The sequence below is a fragment of the Pithys albifrons genome, chromosome 1 (genome assembly GCF_047495875.1).
Source record: "Pithys albifrons albifrons isolate INPA30051 chromosome 1, PitAlb_v1, whole genome shotgun sequence".
In the NCBI taxonomy this organism is placed as follows: Eukaryota; Metazoa; Chordata; class Aves; order Passeriformes; family Thamnophilidae; genus Pithys; species Pithys albifrons.
Window position 1 is genome coordinate 16526938 of NC_092458.1, and position 19672 is coordinate 16546609.

At 35.6% G+C, this 19672-nt stretch overlaps 1 protein-coding gene across 5 annotated transcripts in view; it reads left to right on the plus strand.

Annotated features, from left to right (window-relative positions):
- Positions 1-19672, plus strand: part of MYO16 (myosin XVI) — a 379293-nt gene that overhangs the window by 208329 nt on the left and 151292 nt on the right. For all 5 annotated transcript variants that reach the window (XM_071566752.1, XM_071566844.1, XM_071566927.1 and 2 more), the window contains 6 exons: positions 2455-2605; positions 8108-8218; positions 10013-10078; positions 12668-12795; positions 15798-15903; positions 19154-19271. In XM_071566752.1, coding sequence (XP_071422853.1) covers positions 2455-2605; positions 8108-8218; positions 10013-10078; positions 12668-12795; positions 15798-15903; positions 19154-19271 — 680 coding nt within the window. The remainder of the gene's footprint in view (positions 1-2454; positions 2606-8107; positions 8219-10012; positions 10079-12667; positions 12796-15797; positions 15904-19153; positions 19272-19672) is intronic.

Sequence of the window (19672 nt, forward strand, 5' to 3'; positions counted from 1 at the left end):
TATAAATGAAATTATACTGATCCAGGCAGTTACAAATTTGTATTTACTTCTTAAAATTCAAATGGAATCAAGTAGAATTTATCAGTGTGGAGTTAAAACTTGATATTGAACAGTCAAATTGTCATAAGTTATAAATTTTGATAATTTTTGTATTTCTTTGTGAGTCTTAAGAAAAGACTATTGATGGTATGTGAAAAAAGATGCACAACAGGTATGAAGCACTAATGACTGTTTTATAGTAGTACAAGACATATTGATATTATAAATTCTTACAGATACTGTGATCCATGGGAATTTTAAAAGGTTCAAATAATGTCTTTATACAGTATGCACTTGCACATTTGAAGCATGTTGGTTGCGTAAGCTTGCAAAACACTGATATTAATTTTTATGTAGTAATCACCAAAAAGTGTGTGAGGAAAAAAATATGTTGTTATTATTGTCCTCTTAAGTTCAAAAAGCACCTGTGGAAATAGTCGGCATCTTTTTATTCCCCAATGCTGTGAGTTACAACCTACTTCTCTTCGTGGGACCGCAAAGGTTTATTTGGTTGTGAGAAGTTTACAGATGAATTTTAATGTGTGTTGTGTAGTTAATACAAAAGTGTAAGATTAAATAGGTAAGATTCAACTTTGGAGCAAAAAAAAAATTGGCTAGATCTTCATGATTTAAAAGAAACATCACATTAATATTGAAAAGGTTATAAGTGCAGTGCTTTGCTTTTAATTTTTGAATTAATTTGGCTTATGCTATTTGATAAATCTTTTTTCTCTTTGTAATTAAGGAGATTTTAGCAGTCTTGGACAGTAGTAAAAGACTACTCAGAATAATACTTCATGTTTATTGTTATTTGTTCAATTTCATGTCTGGATAAAATGTGAATTAATATTAGTCTTTTCTGCTTGTGTGTGTCACAACTATTTAATTTTTTTCTATAATCTAATAATTGATATGTCTTATTCTAATCTCTGAGTTCATAAAAATAGTTACATAATAGCTTTTCTGTTCTACAGTTCAAATCAAGAGAAAGGGTTCGGATCTTTTGTCCATGTGACATTTAGTAAACAAATTTGTGACAGAATTATCTTAGGACAATCAAAGCAATAAATAAAAATTTCTATTTTAACTAATATTTTTCTAGACATTTTAAATTTAAGTATCTGAAGCAAAACATTTTGAGCAGGAAAATTATGTATATTTCATTATAAAATATTTATACTTATTTTTTCAGTGTTTGCAGACTGATGCTTTCACAAAAAGAAAATTTTATTGTATTTTATTGAATGGGAAACCGCTTTGATTTGTTTTCCAGTGAATTCTGCTTAGAAGATGATTTGTTATTTGTTTCTAAAATTTATATGTGTGTTTCAGTTCTGTTTCCAACAGTAAGTCTTATGCTGAATTGCTATCAGTGTTATCTCTAAGTTCTTAATTTCATTTGACTTAACTGTGTGTATAATCTTACCTTTTTTATTATCAGTGATTAAACTCAAATAACTTAGAATAAATATGAGATTTATTTTAACTAAGTTTGGACTTTATTCCACAGTTGAATGCATTATTGCCACAGTCCCACATTAGCTCACATTTCCATTAGAGAAATTATGTACACATTTTGGCGAGGAGCAGATGTACACACCATGAGATTGTCTCATTTGCACTGTCAGAATCCACACGCTTATTTTTTATAATGTTTGTGTTCTCAACTCCTGGGGCTGATTCCTTGCTAATTCCTCTGGATGTACAACACTGCCAAAGTCATCCAAGATTTTGGCATTGTTGTTTTTAAGAAGTGTCGTATTGTCTGAAGTGTCAGAAGGAAAAACATCTCCATCTGTGAAAGAATAAGTTTAACTATGTGGGTGAAGGGTATTTTGTATTGTTGCAGTAATTACAGGAGTCTGCTATTTGCTTGGTTTTTGCTTTTCTCTTTTTAAACCTTAGCATATATTCAGAGGAACTTCTGGTCATAAAATATATCTTGAATATTGCCTGATTAAGCTAAAAACTGATGGAATTTAGTTTATTAAATAAAATAATTCTATCATTGCAATGGCAATATCTGTATTACATTATGTTAAAGCATATTATTCTTCAAAATAGTATTGTGTAGGTTACCATCACGCTTTTTGAATTTAATTTCAAAATTGACTGTTGATTTGCCAACCTAGTACTGTCAAAGGTAGACTCATGCATACTCCCTTTGGGTTGCTCAATTCTGTTTCAGAAAAGAAATGCTAAAGGTGATTTTTAAATCAAAATGTTTCACTGTGTCTTTGGGAGCAGACCAAACTAAGTGAACAGTCCTTTTTTCATTAATTTCTTTTTTGTACTTGGACTGGGAACGTGTGTCTTATCCCTGAGTTGTGTCTCAGTTCTGTGCTTGTGCCACCCACATTTGTTTGTCTGACATCTTCAGTAGGAGTCTAATTGCTTTATTGATTCTCTTTGTAGCAATCCCCTGGCTTTACCGATTGCCAAGCAAGACAGTTTGCTGGAGAAAGACACCATGTTTAAAGATGCAGCTAAAGCCTTATGTAAGCAGCAATCTCAAGACAGTGCATCTGAAAGCGTCACTGTGAACACCACAACCAAACTCGAACAGGTAATGGCATGCAGTTTCTTGAAATTTTTGTTAGTGCTTAGGTTTGGAAATTGTAAACTTAATGAAGCTGAAGACTGTAGTATGTTTTCCCCTGACCACACAGCAATATCACTTGCCCTGTGGAGCCTTGTCACCTTGATCGCTCCCTGCAATCAATCTGGCCCTGCAGAGTTCCCTCTGCAAACTGAACAGCTGCTTCCTGCCAGCTACTGGTGGCAGGTCAGGGGCTGTGGCAGTCAGAGGCCTTAGAGCTCCTCAATGCTATTCATGGTCCACAACAGGGGAGGGACAACTGTTAGTGCTGCCCAGAGTGTGCTCTTGTCTCCAACTTCGGTTTGCAAAAGAAAGAAACACAACCTGGGAGACTGTAAAAACAAAAAAGAATGTCCAAGTAATATCAAGTTGCAAAGTAAATGACTGTAATTTAAAGCTCGGAATTGCCAGATTTACAGCTGCAGTGTTAACTCCCTTTCTTGTGATAATGCATTAGGTTACAGGCACTGATTATATTTACAGTTTTCTCCCAGGATCAGTGTATAGGATGAATGCAAAAGGAGGCAGTTATTTGTTGCTTATAAATCCAGCATGTCCCAAGTTTGAACGTTTATTACTTGGAGTTTGGCAGGGATTTTCTGAAGGGGTGTGGTGTGGGTTTTGTTGTTTTGGTTTTCTTTCTTTATGGGTTTGTTTAGTTGTTTTGTTTGTTTTGTTGAGGGTTTGGCATTTTGTTTGATTGTGTTTTGTTCTATATTTCCTAAATGTTACATACATTTAGGAAACACATATTCCAGAAATTTCCAACCATTTAAGAAAAAAGCTGGTTTACAATTGAGGAGATGGGAGTGGAGGAGAGGAGTATTTCCACTTAGAATAGTTTACTGTGAATTTGAAGCATAACAAAGGAGCAAGATATTGATTTCATTTAAGCCACAGTCAGTTCAGAAAAAAACTGCATAGTTGTCTTGGCAGAAGAATGCACGCTCCAGTGCTTTTTATTTATGTTTCAGAGAAATGGCTTGATCATATGAGATCAAGTGGTGGGTTCATATCTAAATGATATGAGTTTATCTCTGAAAGTCCTCCAATTTGGGATCCTATAGAGCACTCAGTTCCCTATTCAGTCAGAAAATACCACAAAATATTTTACACTTGGCTTACGTCTTGTTTCGTGTCTTACAATTTCTGGTGTTGCTGACTGATGTGATATGATGAAAACAGTCAATCCAAGGGACAAACACTGCTGGACAGAAAAGTATTGCTTGTAACCCTTTTATAAGGAACCCTGCTATATTTGTAGAAAAAGAGAGGGAGATGCTTAGCTTAGAGTCTTGCTGAGACTATCACTTGCTTCTAGATGTTCAACAGAAGTGTGAACAAAAACATAGATACTTCTTTCTGCTTGATTCTGTTTTGATGCAAACCTAGATAAAATTCAGGTTTTCATTATCTCTAAGCTAAACTTTTGCTTTATAGATTGTGCACTAAAACATAGATTGACACTGATTGAAATAAAAACAGCTAATCTTCCATGTGAAAATGAACAGAAGTCTTTATGCTGGTAGTTTTGTTCTCCACCATGACCTAGAGTTTCTTCAGGGTCCCAGGGCAGGTTTTCAAAAGTGCTATTTGCTATTTCACTGTACTCCAGCAGAACTTCCCACAATAGTTACAGTTCAAAGACAAGACAGCAGCAGACTTAAAGGTGAAGCTCTTTTAGCTCCATTAGTTGAGAAATTTCTGAAGGAAACACTCTGTAAAATTCTACTTTAAATAAGTTAAAAGGAATGTCTATCTTATGTTTCTTTAGAATCAGTAAAAACTACAAATCTTGCCCAGTATCTGTAGTTGCTGAATTAGGAGTGATGCTCCCTTGGAAAAGAATAAGCAGGAAGAGTACTGTCTGAGAAATCATCATTAACAGGGCTTGGGTTAGAAATCATGCTGTTTCAATGGGTTTTTAAATGACTAGTTGCATTTAAAAAATAGATAAATGAACTTGAGCTTTAGATCTGACAAAGAAAAAAGTAAACCATTTTAATCACTTCAGGAAAATATCAAATCAAAATATGTGATTTTTTTCTTTCTTGAAGTGATGTAATTGTGATCCTGGAAATACAGAGATTGTATTCTATACTACCAGCCATGCATTATGAACTTTAGGTATATGTGTGTCATATCCATATTTTTTTTTAAATATTTATATCTTAGTTTTAAGAGGTGAGGTGATAGTTCCATGTAACACTTCCTTTTTTTATATTTTTTTTTTATTTTCACATCTTGGGAAGTAAAGTTTTTATTTAGTGCTTGTAGCAAAGGAAAACTTTGAACAACCCCTAACCCCTTCCTGCCTTTTGACTATACTTACTCTAATGAGTTTTACTGTCGTATTCTTACCAATTGCATTCCAATCTACACTCAAAGTAACCATGTTCTGTCAAATTTTTTTAATAGATTATGTAGAGTTATTACTTGGATTTTATGTACATATGTTATTGAAATATATCAGCATGATTTTTTTATGCTTTGTGTCAGAAATATCATATGTTCTTAGGCAATATGGCATGAACATGAGGCCTTTATGGGGGGGTCAGAGAAAAAAAATGTCATCCTAGTACATTTGAAACATGCATTTTTAATAGAAAAAGCTTGAAACTTTTTTGGCTTTGAGAGGACTAACAGTTCAAATTTATGTGCAGCTTCAGGTTTTTGTAACTTCAAAAATTATGAAAAAGAGACTGAAGGAAATATTTATCATGAAGTAAGTTCTTTACTACATGAAGCATAGGAGATGGGGATCAAATGACTACATCGATAAAGCATTTGACTCTTGGCTTGTATTAGCTTTTGCTTTTTCCTAGGTAAAAGGTGTTCTTTGATCATCTGCAGTGACAAAATCTGTGCTGCAAACAAAGAAAGCATTATTACTAATTTCAAGAGTTTTATCATAGTTCACAATTTCTCTTCCCCTCAGCTTTGATAGCGAATTGAAATTAATGGCCTGGAATTGGATTATGTGCTTCATGCTACAGACAAATATATATTATCTTCTTTATCTTCATTGGGTCGTTTTTTTCTTTTTAATTTTCTTCTTCTCATAGTTCTTCACATATTGTTGGCCATGTGAACTGTATGATAGAGTATCCTCTGATGCCCTTTTGATTGTTCCATTATCACTTACAATATACAAAAGGGATAGCTGTGCATTTCATAACATTACACATAAGAACTGTTATGCATACATATTTCAGTGACACAAGTATGTAAAAATGTAAATGAAGATTTTTATATAAGCAGAATGTGAATGTTAAGTGTATGTAATTTAAACAAGTAAATAGGAATCTTCATTACTAGCATTAAAATATCTCAAAAAACTTCTAGAGGCAAAGAGTCTGGCAGAAAATGCTGAAACATCAAATCCTAAACTTCATAGGAAAAAAGTTGATGAGAAATGATTTTGATTTCCCTACTCAGAATTTAATTGAGCCCTTCATATTTATAACCATCTATCTACAGAATGAACATCTTTGGCCATATTTAGATTATGAAATCAAAAAAATCCAGGGCCTGTTTGCTGGCCCAGGGTTGTGTGAGATGGGTTGGTACACATCCATAAGGCAAAACTTTTTTACCCCTCCAGAGATAGGGCCATGCCCAAATGGCCTATGGGAAATGACAATTGATATGTGACCTGAATGATATCCAGGTTTCATCTGCATGAGAGCTAGCTGATGTGAACCAAGAATGTATAAGGAAGTGTGCTAAAAAGTTCTGAAAATATGGAGAATCCCAGGGCAGTACTTGCATTCAAACCCTTCTTTTATCTAAAAATAAAAAGCAGAGGTTTAATCTTCACTGAGATAGATTAAGACAAGCTCATTCTTTGGAACAGATGTTCTGAGTTTTGATAGCGCACAAGGGAGTGCAGTGAAGACCAACGCCTCTTTTGTTCCTGCAAGCCAGGTGAGCACACTATTAATGAAAGGAGCCCGTAGACTTCTGTCTTTCATCTGCTCTTCCTCTACAAGACAGTTAAAATGTTCTTGGAATTCTTTTGTTCAGTTTACACTGTTCCAGTGTACATCATCAAAGACAAAAATCAAAATGTAATTTTCTTTGCCAAGTGGTATTATTGTTTTCTAGCCAGCCATACATCCAGCTGCCATGATTAAAAACAAAAAAAAAGCAAGAAATTCCTTCTTCTGTGTGACAGAGAAATCTTCATTCAGTTTAATGGGTTGAGGAAAAAATCTTTCAGATATGTAAATGCACACCTGTAGATGTATGGGCATAAGTAGTGAAATAAGAGTATCCTGTTTGCTGAACTAGACCTTGAAACAATGGAAACAATTGACGTTCAGTAGTTCCAATTCAGATCTCCAGTATTAAACAAAGGTATCCATAGTCTTTGGGATCTTGTCAGAAGCATGCTCCATGTTCCCTCCAATATCACCCAGTCTGCTTGCTGCTTCTGTCAGTGACTTCCTGACACTTGCAGAGACTGAAGATGCTGAGCTGTTGCCAAGAAAGAGCAGTGTCTGCTTTTCTCCTGAGCCTTCATTTTAAGCAGAGCAATAGAAGAAAAAAGTTTCTTCTTCATTGCCTCAAAATAGACACTGAGTCATTATAGTAAACTCAGAATCAACAACTCAATTCTGCCATTGTTCACATGAGAATTTTCTGTTTCTAGGTATTTTACTGACATGCAAAAATGTTTTTCTTTGGGCTGACATAAAAAAGGAATCAAACTACATATTAAGTGTAGATCATAATTTATAAGCACACTGCTTAATGTATCAATGTTTATTTTGTCCTTAATCAAATTTCTATTATCACAGATTCTTTTTTCTTCTTTCTCCTATACTCTCTCTGTCTTTTAGATCTTTTTCTTTGTTTCATTAGCATTTACTTTTTTACTTTCCCTTGCAGAGTTTATATTTTTCATCCTAAATCTCAACAACATTGAACTAATTTCACTCACCCATTTTGGCTAAAATAGTCTCTTCTGAATATCTTCTGGTCTCCTTGACAAAATGTTTCTTATTTCTTACTTACTTCTAATCTGCAGGAAAAATTGCCACAGAATTTCAAATTCCATATGATGAAGAATAGTATGAGAGTTTTCTTAAACAGTGGGCAGTAAATGGTTTACAAGTGAACTAACTAATAGTCTTGATTTCTTTTGCCATAAACATTTAATAAGATAGCAGGAGAATGGCATTTGTGCTGGCCATCTATATGGGTTTAAGGATTGCAAATGGCAATAAGGGTCTATATTCTTAAGAGTCCATAAGACTATACGCCTTGACATTGATTATAATTTTGACATTCTTCTCTTTATTAAAATTAGCAATGTGAAATTGTTTGGGAGTTACAACTTTCTGGTTTCCTAATGCATTTTTCTTCCATAAATCATGTAATCTAGGTTTATGCTGTAGGTTAGAATATTATGGTGAGAATGATTAGTTGTGAAATTACTTTATTTCTCTGATTTTTGTTTTCTAGATCAAGCTAATGCCTCCAGCTCCAAATGATGACCTGGCTTCTCTGAGTGAGCTAACAGACAGCAGCCTGCTTTATGAGATACAGAAGCGTTTCAATAATAATCAGATATATGTGAGTTGCTATTCCCCTGTCAACAGTAAGCAATAAAAAGAGCAAAGATAGAATAGAAAAAATAGAGCTACTCTCATAACTACTGGGCAGTAACCTGCCCTGAACTTATGACTAGCTTTAAATGGATCAGAGCATGTGTGTGTGTGTAAGCTCTGCCACTTCTCAAGTTTATGTAGAAGGAGAAATAAAAAATGGAATGTCACTTTAGATAGGTTTTAGTACAATTTATGTATGTTTTTTTCACAGAGAAAACACATTGATGAACACAGTTGTCATGAATGACTGTTTTAATGTCACTCAGATCATAGTGTGGCCTGGGAGAGAACTGTATGTATATGCACTATATGCACCACCATGATATATAGTCCTCCTTCTCAAGCCTCCAAAAGGTCCTTGCAGGTTTCTGCTTCATCTTTTGTGGAGCCTAATAAAATTTCATTCTGCAGAAAAATCCAACAGTGAAGTCAGAGTGGGTGAGAGAGAGGAAATAAATTACTGCATTTTAGAAGAAAACTAGTACTTTTACTATGAAAGGCAATATTTTCTGCTCCCCAAATCAAAATACTTCATTTTGAAAAAGACAGCATGACTGAAACCTTAAGATCATCCAGTTCCAACCCTCCTCCCATGGCCAGGGAATCCTTCCCCTAGGCCAGGCTGAACTCAGGGCTGCATCCAAACTGCCTTGAGCACCTCCAGTGATGGGGCATCCACAACTCCTCTGGGCAACTTGTTCCAGTGACTCACCACCCTCACAGTAAAGAATTTTTTCCTAGTGTCTAATCCAAATCTCTTCCTTTTCAATTTAAAACCATTACCCCTCATTCTGGCACTACAGTCCCTGATAAAGAGTTCCTCCCTATCTTTCCTGTAGGCTCCCTTTGAGTACTGGAAGGTTTCCCCAGTACCTTCTCCAAGCTAAACAATCTGAACTCTCTCAGCCAGACTTTATAGGAGAAGTGTTCCAGCCCTCTGATCTTCTTTGTGGCCTTTCTCAGAACCCACAGGCCCATGTCTTTCCTATGCTGGGGGCTCCAGAACAGGATGCAATACTCAGGTGGGGTCTCACAGGAGAAGAGTAGAGGAGAAGAATCCCCCTCCCTTGACCTGCTGCCCATGCTGCCTTTGGTGCAGTCCAGGATATGACTGGCTTTCTGGGCTGCAAGTGCACATAGGTGGCTGATGTCCACCCTTTTACCCACCAATACCGCAACTACAAAAGAGAAAAATCTTGCAAACTTTGTCATCATTAGATGGTTTACTTCTTTTAATATAGTCAGGATGATTTTTCTAGATGAATGTCCATATGTTCATATGCACATACATAAATGCTTATATATGTACAAATTTCTCTGTCTTAGCCCAGAATCAACATATTTTAATGTATCAGTTCTGGATAACCAATATAGCATTTCTAAATTATGTCATCCATCCCATAAAAAATCACTTGAGGAGCTTGTTCATGTTGTAGGGATGTCACATTTTTGTAATTTAGTAAATGGCAGATTACAAATTAACTTTCAAATAATCTACCAATAATATATGCACTGCAGTTTTTCTATGCATAATTTTCCCTTATGAAGAACTCAGTTTCTTTACAAAAAGAGTAATTAATTCTGTACAAATTGTAGATTTAGATCTCAAGTTCACAATACGTTATAAGCTTTGAATTGATAGCATATTGATAGCTGGATTTAAGAAACTTTAGCAAGAGTCCTTTTTGGAAGAAAACCATTAGCCTCCTTAAGCATTCAATTTATTATTTATTAAAGCAATTATGTCTTCTTTTTTCAGACCTACATTGGTGATATACTGTTGCTTGTTAACCCATTTAAAGAACTTCCTATTTATTCTACCATGGTAAGTATTCTTTTTTTTTAAAAGATTGATGATATTTTTTTCAGAACTCATGTAGTTCATTGTGCAGGCCAAACTGCTAAAATTGATTAACAAATGTGCCCTTTTTATGTTGAGAGTGTCTTAGTATTTTAGCAAACACATTTAAGTTTCTTCCCAAATCCAGTATTTTTGCTGTGACTTAGGTATAAAATAGCTATCTTGATAATGCTTTGAATGAGCAGAAGCACTTTTGATTGTCTAAAACCAGTTCCTGGTGACCGTGCTGGTTTCTGCCATAGTCAGACTTTCAAAAATAGATGCATACTTCATACAGTGAATTTTTTAGTTTGCACCCACCTTGCCCAAAGCATGATTATGGAGCTAACAACCTCAAATGGTGCACAAAGGCTGAAAATGTCTGTTTGTGCTCCACATCAGTCCTCTCAATTCCAACACTGTACAGCAGTGAGTGCAAAGTGCTCAGATGAGCTTAGCACTGCACTGGGTCAGACATGCAGAGGTGGCTTGTGGTGGGGACAGGCAGGACTTGAGTCCATATGTGAACTGTCATATGCCCATAGCCACTTAAAAAGTGCTTCAGACATTTCTGTTTTATCTTTCTAATCTTTCACTTACTTATGAGACAGACGAGACATTTAAAAGGGGCTTATAATTTCAGTACCTAGATGCTGATCCTAAGTTCAGTGGACTTTGTAGATAAGTGGGAATAAGATAAATTCAAAAGTTTTCATCTCTCCTGCATTTTCACCCAGACATTTTAGAAATACTGTGTTAGTATAACAATTAGTTTATCCTCCCCTCTTAATTGCTCATTGATACACTGAGATCACAGAGATTGAGCTTCCTGATAGGGAATGTTCAAATATGTTTATTGAATTTACAAGAATTATAAAGGGTTAAAAATTGGTAAGAAACTTGTAATCTGGGGCCATTTGCTATGTCATGTGGATTTGTGTATGTCAGTAGTAAATCTGAGAGAAAGAACTGCTGTGACATTCTTGGCAGGAGCAGCAGATTCCAAGTTGAGCATCTGAATTTATTTCTAGAAATGGAAATTATCCTTCACCTCCAAGGTTTCAGATGATGTTATTTTATGCTGTCACTGTGCATTTTGCATTAGATACATGATTTGGTTCACCAAGAGAGAACTGTAAAGAAAAAGAATTTAGGTGGTGGACTGATGTATTAAAATGTTTCCTGACTGTTTACTGCATCTTTTCTTGACCTGTCTGTGATAGATCTATTTCATTAAGTTTAGCATGAGATAATTTTTGTCCTGTAATTGTTTGTATCTCCTTGGTTTATAATTGCCTTTTTCCTCATCATTATAATTTGCACACTATTGAGCATTATTCAGGTGTTTTCCAGATGACAAAATGTCATGGTTGTAAAATCACTTTGTTTTCGAAATGCGCAAATATCCTATGGCAGCTCAGCTGATATTTTATTAAAGTCTCTAAATATTAGTTGGTTTGTATGTTAAAGTAATAAAAAGTGATGATGTCAATTCCTCAGGAGATGCTGACATGCTATGTGATGTGGCTCATTAATTGGCATTTTTGTTTCAGGTATGTAGTTTGTTAGCTGTCAAAAGAAAAAGAATGCAAACGTATCGGGCATGATACTATTTTTTAAAACCACAATAAAACAATGACAAGATTATTATGTATATTTTCAATATACATTTTATGTTTCCTTCTCTTTTTAAAAATGTTTCATAACTTCTCAACAAACAATTTTATTGTCCTATGCTGACCTCCCACAATTAGTTCCAATAGAATACTACTAATATAAATATAAGCAATTATTCACTCTGAGATGACACAAAGAACTCTGTATTAACGGACACTGATATACATTGCTTCTTATGAAATCCAATACAATTACTAGATGACAGTATTAATGCATTTTTACATGGAAATGCATGGTACTACTACAATACACATTGTAGCAGCATTAGTAACTGTTTGTAGAAGTGTTTGTGCTATGGTCAAGCTGCTTTGTTACAGAATTTACTTGTGCCCGATTAGGACCAATATATTCTTGAAGTTCATGTTAGAAAAGAAGTGATTTCTATAGCAGATAATTGGTTCTACTCAGGCTTTAAGGATAGCTCATATTGCCAGCTATGTGTATCAGGAATTACTCTATATTGCAAAAAGTATTTATGGGAGACTATTCTGTCATGTAATAAATTAATTAGTTTATAACTTACGCCTTTGATTTCAATTCTAACTCTTGGTGGGATGTTTGTATTTAATTTTGTAAGATTTTCAGGTCAAGATACTGAAGAATTACAAATGTAAGGTATAAAAAAGTAACTTACTAGGTTTTGTTTTGCTTAATGCACAAACCGGTAGTGTTATGTCCTCTAGTTATGTTTAATTTTGTATCTTAATTCGACCTCTGTGCTACAGTTTTATTTTCTTTAATTAAAATCTTCATAGATCCTGTAACCAGTATCACTTACGTACATATAGAGATCCTTTTCATAATGCTTAGAAAGCTTTACGAAGGACGCAAATTACGGGGGTGAAACATAATTAATTTTAAATATTTTTATCATGTTAATTTTCTATAATTTTTCAGGTCACCCAGCTTTATTTAAGTAACTCTGGAAAACTCTGTTCCTCACTTCCTCCACATATATTTTCCTGTGCTGAAAGAGCATACCACATGCTATTCCAGGAGCAGCGTCCCCAATGCTTTATCCTCAGGTGAAAATTTATCTTTCTATTAATTAATTTGTACCTCTTGCCTTTCAGCTGTTTCCCTTGGGCCTCGGCAGTTGAGATTTCCATTTTATTTTTTTCTTCAACTGATTTCTTTCTGTGTACTGATCTCTGTATCATACATTAGAGCAAAATAGAAATGAAAAAGGTTTAATTACATCTCAAATTCATAAATTCACTTGGGGATTGCCACTCCATGTAGCTGTATCTAATTAGGAGCAAGAGTTAATGGTAAAGAATTCAATACTGCTGTGTGTGTTTGCTAATATTACATGAACCAAGATTAGAAATATAATTATTGACAATAGAAATTATAAGTCCTTGACTAAATTATAACCCTCTGAGTTGGGGCACCTGTATTGGAGCTTGCATGGTGCTTCACATGTTCGTGTGACCATGAGTTCTTTCTTTAGCTCTCTGTCTTGGTTTGAGATAAGCAACTGCCAACCCCCCCAAGCACAGAGAGAAAAGCCTCCCTCCTAACACCACGGAAAGGGAGGAAAAGAGAGGGGAAAGAAAAAAAAAACACTTCAAACCGCATTCATACTAAATCTACATATATTTTTCACAGAAAGAAAGAGACAATTAGAAGAGAGTACAAATATACACTCACACAAGTCTGCAACAACAAGTTCCCCACCTCAACTTCTTAACGAACACACAAATTCTACTGTCCTAACTACACATTACTTAAGAAGAAGCTTATTCTCCAGGGACACAAACCCAAGCAGAAAGGAGAGACCCAGAACAACACATTGTACTTTCCTGAGGTACCCTGTGAGCCAGTGGTGGGCCTGGTCCTCTCCATCCCTCCCAAGAGGAGGGCTGAGAAGCGACTGCCTTAACCACTCCCACACTGGTTCCTACTTCCCTGGAGATGATGTCATAATGTGGTATGGAATACAAAGTTACTGGCTAGAAGAGGTCAGCTGTTAGCTCAGCCCAGCTCAAGTCAGCTGACAGCTTTGGCCTAGTCCACACTTCAGAGCCCAAATCTAGGCCCACCTAGGTGAACCCATAACACTCTCCAGGCTCAAAATGTAAAATGTAATAATCAGCTGTAAGAAAACAAAAAAACAAAATAACAAAAAAAAAAAAAAAACCCAAACATGAGCTGTCAACAAGAGAAGCTTCTTCCACTATGGTGAGGGATGACTCATTGGTTCCATCTATGCTAATAAACAGCAGGGAGCAGGGTTTACTCTTTGGCTCTGACTGCATGCGTTATGGCATCCATTCAGTTTTATCTTGGTTTTTACTTGAAGAGGGATTTGTGGAGAAGTTTTCAAGATATCGGTTTCATTTTCTATCAGAATCAAATAACTACAGCTCTGCAGTTCTGTGGTTCTCCAAGCTTTTGTGTTTTACTTTGCTTCTTCCAATCTTTCTTATCAAGAATGCTTTTCATTCCTGAGTGAGAAGTTCTTTTTTGTGTTTGGCCTGTGGTGTATGTGACTTTAAAATAGCTCTAGTTTTAACCCTGAGCTGTGGATACATTTCTATACATGCACATATAGTGCAACTAGTATGCCTAGTAATAACTTTTACAAGTTAAAAAAAAACACTTTCCTCTAGTGTGAAATCACAGACTGAATGAAGATGAGGTCGCTCAGAAAATCCCTCTGTAGCTAGTAAGGTCATGTGAGTTCCTAGAGGAAGGAGGCAATGGATGAACAAGTGAAAAGGACTCTAAGATCCATGAGAATGTTACTTTTGCCCTTCGTCCTTTGTCTGTTTTTTTCCTCTTTTCCACACCATCCTTTGTGTGTGGTGGCATGGTAGAGTGGACTGGAGAAATACTCTCAGGTCGAAATTCTACCTGAGAGTGTGGTCTTGACATTGAGGAGCTATTTAAAGATCTTGGGATGATCCAAATCAGTCTTTTCACCTCCTCTGTCTTTCCACACTATAATTACTTTCTTGTCTTCCATGTCTTTAATCTTAATATCTTCCAAGGGGTTTCAGAAGCACAGAGTCACTTAGGTTGGAAAAGACCTCTGAGATCATCGAGTCTAACTTTTGAGTGAACACCACCTTGTCAACTAGACCATAGCACTACGTGCCATGTCGAGTCATTTCTTGAACACCTCCAGGGATGATGACTCCACCACTTCCCTGGGCAGTCCATTCCAGTGTTTAAAACCCCTTTCTGTGAAGAAATTTCTCACGATGCAGCCAAATTTGTTACCATGTTACAAGATTATTTTTTCCAGTCACTTCAGATCTGATCAAATGTTCACTCACTAAAATTGAGCAAAAGCATTTGGCCAAATGCTTGAAGAACTTACTATCAGTTATTCACAATTACTTTTAGTTTATAGCAAGCTACCTTCACTCACATATGCTTAATACAAAGAGTTGGCTTTGTATAAACCTTGTATGGAAGTTACAGGATAATAAAACTTTATGATAGGCTCTTAAACAGCCAGTAGGTGGACCTTTCATAATTAGATTCCTTCTGACTGCATTTTTCTCCTGCTTTTCAGGATATGAAAATGTGTTTAGCACTGACAAGTAAGGAGCTGTCTAATAAGCCTAAATCCTATTTTTTGCCTTTTTCCTATTGTATTTTCCACTTTCCATTTCTTCTGATTCTCTCCATTACCATAGTATTATTTCCCCATCTGCGAAGAGAACCAGGCAGCATAAGCGGGCTTCTTTGCTGGACAAAAGATAAAAGAAAAGATAAAATCTATGCTATAAATACTTTCAAAAGAACGTTAAAGCTTTAGATTTCATTGGATTGACTTGTGGTGCAAGACAATATATCTTGACAGCTCTGACAGCCCTCATGAACATAGTCAGCCAGTCTCTCTCCCACATTCTGTTCTTTATTTGCCATCCGTAAACCTGCTGTTATTTGAAATGAAAGTTTGATGGCACTAATTTTAATCCATTCAAACAAAACTAGCAGAGAATATAAATAACATCTCAATTGTGAAACTAACAATGATTCCTGCTTCTCTTTCTTGCCTGTCATCTTGCAGTGGGGAAAGTGGTTCTGGGAAGACTGAAGCCTGCAAACAGATAGTGAAACACCTCACTTGCAGAGCCAGCTCCAGCAGAAATGCCTTTGATACAAAGATAAATCAGGTAAGTAGCATTCTGATCATTGAGTAGTAGAAAGCAAAAACTTGGCCTCTTGAAACTGTAAGGAAAAAAGCATCTGCTCTGCAGAAATTCATAAAGATTTTTCTTTTTTTTTTTTTTTCACTATTGAAGTCAAAGGAAATGTCTTTCTCTGGATTTCATTCCCTGGATGGGAGCGAGATTAAGCTCACATTGATTCAAAAGTGGAGTCAGTTTTGTTTTGGTGACTTTGGAAATCAGTGTTTCAATGAAAAGGAAACTTTTGTGGGCTAAGGAACTTCTTGTTTCCTAAATGTGTACTAATTGCCTTTAGTAAGTGAATAAATTTGTCTGTGTGGTGTGGTGATACTTTTCTGGACAGTATAAGAAGTACTGAGACATCTGAAGTAATAGCATGTAAGACAGAAAGTGTAAACTTGCAGGAAAATGCAAGGATTGAACAAAGTTATATGGCTCTTTATTTGTGTAGTAAATGTAGTTGAGAACTAGGCAGAGTTCTGAATAGTTGCTCAGTCATATTTAATTTCCAAAATATGAAACTTCTCATCTGAGATCCCAGCTCAGAGACAGATTTACACAGAACGTTTTAGCACAGTCTGCGTTGTCATAGTTCAGTTCTGAGCTTCACACTTAAAAAAAATATATATTTAACCCCTTTCACCTACTCTGATGATCTTCTTCTACAACACTTACAGTCAACCCAAGATACTTTGGGGGTTTTTTAGTTTCATATGTCATGTATATGACATTCAACAAAACTCTAGAATTATTAATTGTAGGGTTTTTTAGTAGTGTCATATGCATCATTCAAAACACACTTTCTTCCTGAATTATGCATGATTCAGAGCAGAAAGATGATAAAATGCATCAGAAGTACAACTGACACTAATAGACAACCTACAAGTCAGGATTATTGGGATGGAGGAAAGGCTACAGATGCACTTATTTATAGTTTATACATTTCAGATAATAAGGTAATAAAAATTCTATGTATTTTGGGTGGATTTTCGAAGAGTTTTGCATTTGTTTTTTCTGAAGACAGAAAAGACCGATGACACTAAAAACACTATGAGTGAATAAGCTGTATTATTATTTTACTTTGGGAAGTCATGCAATTGCAGTGTTAAAGTGTTTTCATGATGTTATCTGATTCATTGGTGTTATTCCTAAAAATGGGACGTTTAATCTAGGTTTCACATGCAATGGTAAGCATATTTTTATTATTTTCTTACTGTTTCTAAGTTTCAAAGTCTAGTGTTGCAATAGTAACATTTTATATATATATGTGTGTGTATATGTATATATGGACAGTGCAGTTTTACTGATTTTTTAGACTCAGAAGCCAGATTTACAAGATATATTTATTTCTACTGTGTATTCCTTCATTTACTATTTACACACCTTTATTTTCAGTTTTGAGCAGACCAGGTGATAGATGTTATTGAAACAGGACTGCAAAATTCAGGTCACATCATCCATGTCCTTTTCTATCCTAAAGTTTGGATTAAATAATGAGTAGAACAATTAATAAGTAACTTTGTGAATAAGCAACTAGAAACTGTGCTTTGTATGCAAACATGGTAGCAGGGAATCAGGAGATGGGCAAAGTAGTGTTGTCTTTGCTGTGACTTGTCTCCTGAGCACAGGAAAAGTCCCAGGGACAATCATCATGATATCATGCAAATGGAATAAGGTGTCTTCAGTGAAGATGAGAAACCAGTGTTGAAGAGGACAGAGCAGGCCTAATTTTCTCCAATTAAAAACAAGTTAACTTTGTTAACTACTTTAACCTCCTCTACATTTATGCAGTAAACAACAATCCCTAACATACACTGATGTCCTTCTCCCTGGCATGGCTTAAATCCTGTAGAGGTCTTCTCACTGTTCAGAGAACAGTATGTGCCAGGGACCATTCACAACAGCATGTCCACCCTGATCTGGAAAAGAAGAGGTGTTAAATCTCTGAATGTGAGCCTTACCTTGTCATTTAGGTTAGAGTCCTGCTCCCAGTCTTGTTTTGTACAATAGTATTGACATAAGCATACATATAAATGAGTTTTAATGCAGGTGGAAGAGAACTATCACATACTAAGAAAAGAAAGCTGCCTTTTGGTTATAGAAAGATCCCTTACAACTAGCTTAGATGGGATTTCTGACTTCAGATAACAAAGGTAGATGTAGTAGATAACACCCATGGGGAATAAAGTAGAGATTCTGGTTTAGTTCTTTTTAAAGTGACTTAATGAACAAAATAGCCTGGATTCATTACTGCTACACTTATGGGTAACAACGTTAAATTAATAAATCTGCACAGGTTAAACCAGGTGTTGAATAAGTCTAAAGAGCAAACACATCTTAAACAATGCTACTGGAGTGGAACTGAATCTGGAACTAGGCTGACTAGTGTACTGCTGCCACCTACTGCACAGATAGCTGGTTTAATGAATAATTCTGAAGGATTTGATTTTTTGAGTGTTTATCTTTGTGACTGGAACCACATGTTACCTGTGCCACTACACAGCCCTCCTAACTCCCCAGCTAGGTCATCCATCTTCATGAAAAAAGGTGTATGAGAACAACAGTGTAATTGGTCCACATTGCAATCAACTTCTAAGGTTGCAAAGAGGAAAGTTCTGAAGGGTGTAAGGGGTGTAGGCAACTGATTTTACACAGAGTAGCTAAATACAGAGAAAACATTGAATAAAGACGGCATATTTACTGGTTTGGGTTTGTTGGTGTTTTTTTATCTTTAAACAGTTGCTGTGACCATGAAAGTGTAGCATGGAAATGCATTAGTGAGAGATGCCATAAAAATGTGTGAATCTGGTTTTTTTCATCAGTCTTTCACTAGTATAATCCTAAAGTAATGCTATTTGACATCAATAATTCATGCAATTTCTGACATCGTATAATGCCTGTACATTCCTTTGGCTAGTTATTAACATTGACTGTCTTTAACTTCATAAGCTGCCTTCAAATATTCTAATATTTTTGCCAAGCATATCAGCTCTAGGCATATGACTTCAGTCACTCATATCCGAACTACTGGTAAGGACACAGCTCACATGGGAACCGTTGTCTTCGTCCTTTCATTCACAACTTTCAGTATTCTGACATTGCTTTTTAATTTTTTTTAAGCTGTCTTACCTTAATTTCTATTTTAAATTCTAAGATAAAACATTGTCTTCCCCTTCCCCCCCCCCCCAGTTATTAGTCACAGACCAATCATTGCTTCTTTACTATTGTTTTGCAGGTAAACTGTATCTTGGAGGCCTTTGGACATGCTAAGACTCCTTTGAATGATTTTTCCAGCTGTTTTATAAAGTATTTTGAGCTACAGTTTTGTGAGAGAAAAAAGACATTAACTGCAGGTAAATATATTGTAATCTGTTTATTTTCATATCACTCACAGACTATTAGATCAGAGATCCCAGTGGGCCACGCACAGAGTTGGGCAGCAAGGGCTTCACGTAGGTGGGAGAGGCAGGGGCATTTTAAGGAGTGTCAAAAGAGCATGGATTTGATGGTTTGTCCGGATCCGTGAGCAGTTTTAAGTTGTTCTGAGCAACCACTAGGTGGCAGAAAAAGACAAGAAAAAAATTTACACCACTGATTCCTCATATTTCCTGGGAAATAACCTTTCTCTTTATTTCCCAAATTAACTAACTGAGAGCTGTGTATCGCATCACTGTAAAATAACGGTATCAGAGATTAAGTTTTGCACTTGCATCTAATATTGTATTGGGTATTTAAAGTAACCCTTAAAATTAGA